This window comes from Sander vitreus, unplaced genomic scaffold, assembly GCF_031162955.1.
Source record: "Sander vitreus isolate 19-12246 unplaced genomic scaffold, sanVit1 ctg794_0, whole genome shotgun sequence".
In the NCBI taxonomy this organism is placed as follows: domain Eukaryota; kingdom Metazoa; phylum Chordata; class Actinopteri; order Perciformes; family Percidae; genus Sander; species Sander vitreus.
The window spans coordinates 1-9,243 of record NW_027595878.1 but is presented as its reverse complement, the minus strand read 5'-3'; the positions used below and the strand labels follow the sequence as shown (position 1 = coordinate 9,243).

Genomic DNA, 9,243 nt, shown 5'->3' with positions numbered 1-9,243 from the left:
TGTGTTCTGTTTTTGTTGATATGTTGTAACGTTGTTTTTGTATCTGGATATATTTCGTCAGAGACTTCTGTGACTACACATGCATATATGTAATAATTATGTTTCTCAGTTAGTCACTTTAAGTGTCATTAATTGATTCATGTCAGATACATAAAAATGGGAGGTTGTGTAAATCAGAAGAGGTCCAGATGAATGTACAGTTGGTTTTAATTGTCAATGATGACGAATTGAAGATCAAGAGCTATTGGAAAAAAAGAAAGTGGCCTACAATAGCTCATGGGGCCCTATTGCATATTTAAAAAATGTTTTTTAAATGCATTGTGCATACAATGGGAGAAGATCACAAGTTTGTTTGAAAAGTGTTTTCAATAAAACGAAACAGCTATTAACAAAAATCAGTAAAGCTCCCTTGGACCATTTGCGTGCACTTTTGAGACAGTCCCTAACTTATGTTCCTCATTTCTCCATATGTCCACATGTTTCCCTGACAACAACTTATAAAAAAGAATATTGTTCAGTTAAAAATTGTGTAAATTACAAAAGAACAAATTTTTGTAACTAGCGTCCAAACTCAAACTTAAGCATATCTCCGCAAAATCAAATGCTATCAACGTAAAACTTGGCACTGCTGTTTGCCAGGCCAATCCGAAGGCTCTGAACCCAAAACAATTTAAGATTGGCCCCTAGGAGGCGCTATAATCGAGGTAGACGCATTTTGGCGTATAACTCAATGAATGTAAATGGGTAAAATTTGCAATTGCAATTTCTCAGCCACAGTAAGTGATATCAATGCAAAACTTGAGATTCATGTTTACCATGGCAATTTGAGGCTCTGTACCAAATGTTTCTTAGGAGGCGCTATAATCGAGGTAGATGCGTTTTGGCCTATACCCCTATACTCACACTTCGAGACATTCCCCACCGTCGCGCTTTGGGTACCACTTTCACATAATTTAAAATGTTTTATCTTTGAATAATGTGCGCAGGTTTGAGCTCTTTCAGAAATATCTCTTTCAGTTAACACCTGCACTAAATATATTTAACCCTTGTGCATCAATAGGGACATTTTTGGCTTTTTCTCATTTTTAATCTTTTTCGATCATTTTGACTGCGTTGATGCATAGGAATACATTTTGGCAAGGGTGTTTTTTTTTTCAGATTTTAGAAGTTCAACCTCAGCTCCAACAATAAGTCTAATGAATTGTGTAGTTCAAATGCAGACAGTCAGACCCTTAACCCTTTAAATGGTAGTTGTTTTTTTACATACTGTAATGATGTATGTATGCTACTCCTGACATTCTAGAAAAAGCAACAAATCATATGAATTGACATTCTGTTAATGATATAAACTGAAACAGAGCTGCTGTCTAGTTACCAGGCAACAGATATGGAAAACACGTAGGCCTACTCATCTTTCTTCAGCGATGAGCCTCCAGTGTGGTAGAATAAACCTAAATAAAACACACATGTAGCCTACTAGCTACTTTAAAGAGGATGTTGTGTGAGTGTATTTCTGTGACTGTTAATGTGATTCACGTCTGATGCTAGCTGTGCAATTAAGCACAATTCAGATTGTGCGGGACAGGAAGTTGAGCACAGAAACAAAATAAAACATCCGGTTAATTTTCAAAATAAAATACACAGTGCTCACGGTCATATTTCATATTTCCCTGAACTACACCTTAAAACACAGCACAGAGTTGTTTCCCCTTTACTCCTCTGGATGGAAACAAACTGTTGTTGGTTCTGTGGTTGTATTCTACGTGAATTTGCGAGATCTCGTGGGTCCTCGTGACTACAGCTGTCAGTCATGGCCGCAGCCATTCCGCAACAAATCCGGATCTGGTGGGTATTGAACATAGACAGTATATAAGAATGGACCAACAGATCCCGTTGCTCTGGACGGAGACCAGTGAAGGATATTAGAAGCACTTTTCCGGTGAGCGCTGAGCGTTACTGCGCAGCCTCCAACTGAGAGAGACGACGTAAATGTGACGTGAGCAACCTGTCTGAAAGTTGTAAGTCTTCTGGTAGCTGTGCCAAGAGAAATCTTAATCATTCCCAATCTTGCAAAGACGGAGACCGTAGGTATATGTAAGGAGATAACATGGACACAGGCTAATTATTGCTAACTTAAATGCTAGTTAACATTAGTAATTAAACGTAAACAGCTAATGTAAGTCGAAACTGCCTGTGAGCTTCTCCTGTTCTATACGGTAATTCCTCTACTATGCGAAAGTAAGTCGCATGGTTATGATACAATTGTTAGCCTATTTTTACAAAAACGTCTACTACGGAGTCATAACGTGAGGTACAAGGTAATGGAGCCTTTTATACATTGTTGTGTTTCTTTAGAAATAAACAATGGCCAAATAAAGTCTTTAAACGCTTCAAATGTAAAGTTATTCGCTGTCAAAGTGACGTCAAAATGAATGGCAGTCAATGGAATGCTAACGTCGGGTGATCGCTTTGTAGCATCAAAATGGCGCCATAGGAGGTTCGAACTCTGAAGCGAAGCTTACCCCCTTGGTATTGAAGGACGGCAGAGCACGGAGCCGACACACAGCGGAGCCGTACCGCAGCCGTACCGCAGTTGGTGGAAATGGAGGTTATTTTCCTTTCTCCACGGCACACTCGTTAGAGTCTATTTAGCTAATCATCGCCGTTAATATGTGATAACGCCGGTTTATATCGCATTTTGTGTGTGCTCTGAGTGTTTATATGTTAAAGTTAACTTTTATAATATAGGCCTAGAGTAGGAGGTTATTGTGAAGTGAATCTCAGTTTCTGTGCTTTGTAGGCTATGTGCATTTAATCACCTCATGGTTTATTCAATGCTCCATGTCTGTAGCCTATTGTAACATTGGTAACAGCTACAGCTAATATTCGTGTGCACTGCAAGTTTATAGCTGCTGCTTTATGTTCAGTTAGTAACTATATTAACCATGTTGATTCCTATAGCATTCATAATTATTAGTATAGCTCCTTTATCATTGGCACCATACTGCAGCTTAAATTGATATTCTTATTGTATTCATAGACCACAAACACCAACTCAAACAACAACTGCAACTCAAAATAAAGCTCTGTTAATCAGACAAGTCCATATCTGCCTTAAATTGTGGAAGGTCAAACCCCTCCGTTTCATGAACACAAAGTAAAATGTTTACTGTTTACTGTATGGGACTGAAAGGTCCAAATGCTGGTTATATAACGTTGGGTTGGGTTTCTCCAAAAGTTGAATCTGTCTCAACATTTCACAGCAGACCTGGGTTTCGAAACCGAAAATTAAACAATGGAAAGTTGTATAATGTGTAAAAAGGCCGTAAGATACAGTGATAACAAATTTATACAAGCACATGAAAATTGTCCTGGGTTTTGACTTAATAATCCAAAGATAAAATCACAAAAACACTAAAGGTCATGAAAATACATTTAGATTTAGCAATTTGATGATGCATCCACCTTAATTACTATAAAGTATCAGTATTGTATCGGTATCGGCGATACTGGCCCTGTATTTAGGCCTACTTGGTATCGGATCATACCAAATATTGCAATAACGCACACCAATAGTTCTCACTAATCTAATCCACAATTACTTCACCATGGAAAAGTGTTTAATTTACTTTTTACTTTCTTTGAGTTATATCAATATAGCCTACTTTATAAGTAAATAAGCCGTACAGGGGTGCAGCCCTGTCTCGTCAGAGCGTACACCACATCCATGGCGGTCTTCCACCATAATGTTAATGCAACTGGTTGAGGTAATGAGGGAGTTTATATGCAAAGCAACCAGTAAAAGTACAGCACTTGAAAAATTGTGTATGTAACAGAACATGGAAATATAAGTACCTATATACAACATACTACAAACTTTCACTACATGATCGATATATTCCTCGGTTACAAGTTTTTTATTTCTCCTTCATTACGAACGGGAAATGTAAAGTAGAAAATGTACATTGATATTATAACTTTATTGTGTACCAACCAAAACTGTCTTATACATGTTTATGTAAACAAAAAGAGTAAATATAGAAAATAGAACATTTGACAAACATACAAGAGCATACAAACTTCAAATAATTATATTATATACCTTATACACCATGAGAACGTAAACAAGAAAACACATAAAGAAATTTGATTGTTTAATGTTTCCTAAACATTAAAGGCTTGTTAGGATATACTGTACAAACAGTGGTTTGGAAACAGAAAATCTACTTCCATGGATACATTGTTTGGCCATTAGAATCACAATATTAAACATCAGTTATGTTTTCAAGTTAGAAGTCTGATATCTAAAATAACATCAGCTTTAGGATGGTTCAGAGCAGTTCAATGTCTCCTAACGGCTCTGAAACGGTTACTTTGAGTTGGCGCATGCTCAGTCTCAGTCACAAAGCTCAGCCAATCCTGTGCGAGTAACAGCACAGTCTCATTTGCATCAGGTGCAGATAAAGGAGGCGTCCGGAGCGGGATTTTGTTATCCGTTTCAGGAAGTCCAAGCCTGATCAGAGATGCCAGCAGAAGCCACCGTCAAAGCGCCCAAGAAGGGCTCCAAGAAAGCCGTGACTAAGACCGCCCCTAAAAGCGGCAAGAAGAGGAGAAAGAGCAGGAAGGAGAGCTACGCCATCTACGTGTACAAGGTGCTGAAGCAGGTCCACCCCGACACCGGCATCTCCTCCAAGGCCATGGGCATCATGAACTCGTTTGTGAGCGACATCTTTGAACGCATCGCCGGTGAAGCCTCCCGTCTGGCTCACTACAACAAGCGCTCCACCATCACTTCCAGGGAGATCCAGACCGCCGTGAGGCTGCTGCTGCCCGGGGAGCTGGCCAAGCACGCCGTGTCTGAGGGCACCAAGGCCGTCACCAAGTACACCAGCTCCAAGTAGACCATCCCGCTGCTGTACTCCACTAAACCAACGGCTCTTTTAAGAGCCACCCACTTATTCTTAAAGAGCAAAGTTTCTTTTTACAAAGTAATTGTTTTTTTATTCTGTAATCTGTTCTCATGTACATTTGCATTGTATAGAATTTTTGTGTATATATCTTGTATACGTCATTCTCCTACTTTATGTACCTTCCTTCTCACTATGGGTCAGACATATTTTCAATTGTTTATGTCTGGCACATATTGCAGAATTGACATTAAAGTTGACATGTAGACTAAAGCCCCTTGTAATCTCCACAAATGTAGCCTACCACTTTGTTACATTAACTATCTCTCCTTGTAGACTTCATAGGTTTAGTTTTTACTTTATAGCTGTGACCGGTGTGTCCAAGTAAACCTGCTGTTAAACCAACAACTAGACTCTCTCAATGACTTGAAAAAGCTCTTTTCCTGCGCAATTTATTAAGCTGAACAGCATTTAATTCTCCAGGAGGCATGGTAAACTGTTCCCAAACAAATCCAGGAGGAGTTGTTTCATGCTTTTAATCAGCTTGTGCTAAAGCACTGTAGGCTACTTCAGATCATTTTGAGGTCAGGTTGTACTCCATTATAAGCTACTTTCTACTACTTAAATACAGTTCAAAAGAAAAGATTGTGCTTTTTACTGTACTACATTTGTCTCAAAGCTGGAGTTACTACTATAACTAGTTCCCAAAGTGGAGTCTGGGGTCCTTGAGGGGTTCCCATGCAGGACATCTCCAGAAAAAGGGGAATACTTCATTTTTACTTTAATTCCATCCATAAGTGACACCATGACACAATGTATGACTATTTTGGTCATGGATTGTATACACTATAGTTTAATTGCTCACATGAAAACAGAGGTGGAAAATAATAATCTGCTGTGAGCACTGTGTATTTTATTTTGAAAATTAACCGGATGTTTTGTTTCTGTGCTCGACTTCCTGTCCTGCACAATCTGAATTGTGCTTAATTGCACAGCTAGCATCAGACGTGAATCACATTAACAGTCACAGAGATACACTCACACAACATCCTCTTTAAAGTAGCTAGTAGGCTACATGTGTGTTTTATTTAGGTTTATTCTACCACACTGGAGGCTCATCGCTGAAGAAAGATGAGTAGGCCTACGTGTTTTCCATATCTGTTGCCTGGTAACTAGACAGCAGCTCTGTTTCAGTTTATATCATTAACAGAATGTCAATTCATATGATTTGTTGCTTTTTCTAGAATGTCAGGAGTAGCATACATACATCATTACAGTATGTAAAAAAACAACTACCATTTAAAGGGTTAAGGGTCTGACTGTCTGCATTTGAACTACACAATTCATTAGACTTATTGTTGGAGCTGAGGTTGAACTTCTAAAATCTGAAAAAAAAACACCCTTGCCAAAATGTATTCCTATGCATCAACGCAGTCAAAATGATCGAAAAGATTAAAAATGAGAAAAGCCAAAAATGTCCCTATTGATGCACAAGGGTTAAATATATTTAGTGCAGGTGTTAACTGAAAGAGATATTTCTGAAAGAGCTCAAACCTGCGCACATTATTCAAAGATAAAACATTTTAAATTATGTGAAAGTGGTACCCAAAGCGCGACGGTGGGGAATGTCTCGAAGTGTGAGTATAGGGGTATAGGCCAAAACGCATCTACCTCGATTATAGCGCCTCCTAAGAAACATTTGGTACAGAGCCTCAAATTGCCATGGTAAACATGAATCTCAAGTTTTGCATTGATATCACTTACTGTGGCTGAGAAATTGCAATTGCAAATTTTACCCATTTACATTCATTGAGTTATACGCCAAAATGCGTCTACCTCGATTATAGCGCCTCCTAGGGGCCAATCTTAAATTGTTTTGGGTTCAGAGCCTTCGGATTGGCCTGGCAAACAGCAGTGCCAAGTTTTACGTTGATAGCATTTGATTTTGCGGAGATATGCTTAAGTTTGAGTTTGGACGCTAGTTACAAAAATTTGTTCTTTTGTAATTTACACAATTTTTAACTGAGCAATATTCTTTTTATAAGTTGTTGTCAGGGAAACATGTGGACATATGGAGAAATGAGGAACATAAGTTAGGGACTGTCTCAAAAGTGCACGCAAATGGTCCAAGGGAGCTTTACTGATTTTTGTTAATAGCTGTTTTGTTTTATTGAAAACACTTTTCAAACAAACTTGTGATCTTCTCCCATTGTATGCACAATGCATTTAAAAACATTTTTTAAATATGCAATAGGGCCCCATGAGCTATTGTAGGCCACTTTCTTTTTTTCCAATAGCTCTTGATCTTCAGTTCGTCATCATTGACAATTAAAACCAACTGTACATTCATCTGGACCTCTTCTGATTTACACAACCTCCCATTTTTATGTATCTGACATGAATCAATTAATGACACTTAAAGTGACTAACTGAGAAACATAATTATTACATATATGCATGTGTAGTCACAGAAGTCTCTGACGAAATATATCCAGATACAAAAACAACGTTACAACATATCAACAAAAACAGAACACACAACAAACAAAAGTAAAACAAATTATAAACAGGAGTAAAGTGAACTCATGCTTAAAGGTCCTATGACATGCTGCTTTTTGGATGCTTTTATATAGACCTTAGTGGTCCCCTAATACTGTATCTGAAGTCTCTTTTATATAGGCCTTAGTGGTCCCCTAATACTGTATCTGAAGTCTCTTTTATATAGACCTCAGTGGTCCCCTAATACTGTATCTGAAGTCTCTTTTATATAGGCCTTAGTGGTCCCCTAATACTGTATCTGAAGTCTCTTTGATATAGACCTTAGTGGTCCCCTAATACTGTATCTGAAGTCTCTTTTATATAGACCTTAGTGGTCCCCTAATACTGTATCTGAAGTCTCTTTTATATAGGCCTTAGTGGTCCCCTAATACTGTATCTGAAGTCTCTTTTATATAGACCTTAGTGGTCCCCTAATACTGTATCTGAAGTCTCTTTTATATAGGCCTTAGTGGTCCCCTAATACTGTATCTGAAGTCTCTTTTATATAGGCCTTAGTGGTCCCCTAATACTGTATCTGAAGTCTCTTTTATATAGGCCTTAGTGGTCCCCTAATACTGTATATGAAGTCTCTTTTATATAGGCCTTAGTGGTCCCCTAATACTGTATCTGAAGATTCTTTCCCAAAATGCAGCCTTGGTGCAGAATAACAGCCTCTAGAGCCAGTCCCACAATGAGCTTTCTTTAGAACGTGCCATTTCTGTGTCTGTAGCTTTAAATGCTATTGAGGAGGAGAGGAGGGGGGGGCAAGGTGGAGGGTGGGGGTGTGGCCTTGACCAACTGCCACTTTGCTCGTCTGAGCTTTCATTTTCTCAAAGGCAGAACAGGATACCAAGGGCTGGTCATAAACCCCAACTTGAAAGTTGCATCAAACTGGGGAAACTTTTGTAAAAGTTTGGTTCAGTCTTACCAGTTACCAGTTTGGTTGATCTGATAAAAAGACATTACAGTCGTCCAACATTAGTCTGGAATAGACCACTCAACTTTAAACACAAGCTTTACATTTCTTACAGTCCTTGAGGCTGTCTGCCTCTCTTTCTCTATCCAGTATAAAACAGTGTCAGTGTGTCTGCACCGTGCTGTACACCGTACCCTTCAGGCCTGATGCAGCTGGCTCTTCAGCAATAATGGAGTACATATGGTACGTGTCAAACTGGGAAAAGAAAGAAACCCACTGTAGCATCTGTTAATATATATGGAAAATGTATTTAATATTGCCTCTCACGTCATACTTACATTCTCGTTTTGAGGCTCTTGCCTTTTTACTTCCTCAGAACCTGCTAGTGAGACAGACACTCAAAGTAAGTTGATTGCAGGGGTTATATTTAAAATTATACATTTCTCTGAATTAAGATAAGTATTCAGTCCGGCTGTTTGGGTTTAAGGGCCAGTAGATATGGGAATAAGACTGTATATTGCCTTTGTTAAAAAATTTCTCAGCAGCCATCTCCAGGAATGCTCTCTGGGTCGGTGACCGCTCCAAGTGGAGGAAAAGGAGAGGGAGAGCCAGAGAAGGTCCAGAATATAACCTAATTTATGGTGATTTAATGTATGAATATGGAAACCTTCAAATAGACTGGAATGGCCTCCCGAGTAAAATTATAAAAAAAAATAAAAATAATGATTATAAATATGTTGGGTATATAAATTATAAACAAATAACATGCAACAAAGGAACCCAGTTTTTGAAATACAAAAAAAATAATAAGAACCTTTCTGAGAGCATTCAAGATGTGAGATGGCTGATGTCCGTAAAAAGACTTCCTGTTAGAGCTGTTGT

At 38.5% G+C, this 9,243-nt stretch overlaps 1 protein-coding gene and 1 long non-coding RNA gene across 2 annotated transcripts; one reads left to right on the top strand and one right to left on the bottom strand.

Annotated features, from left to right (window-relative positions):
• Nucleotides 1-4,478: 4,478 nt before the first annotated feature.
• On the top strand, nt 4,479-5,180 carry LOC144514954 (histone H2B-like). Its single transcript, XM_078245685.1, has one exon. It carries the CDS (start codon nt 4,524-4,526, stop codon nt 4,899-4,901), a length of 378 nt encoding a protein of 125 aa, XP_078101811.1. The 5' UTR covers nt 4,479-4,523; the 3' UTR covers nt 4,902-5,180.
• Nucleotides 5,181-5,957: 777 nt separating this feature from the next.
• On the bottom strand, nt 5,958-9,237 carry LOC144514955 (uncharacterized). The gene is made up of 2 exons (XR_013501644.1): nt 8,700-9,237; nt 5,958-8,616 (listed from the first exon to the last, which is right to left on the bottom strand). It is a non-coding gene; the product is annotated as an uncharacterized LOC144514955 (long non-coding RNA).
• Between the last annotated feature and the right edge of the window lie 6 nt (nt 9,238-9,243).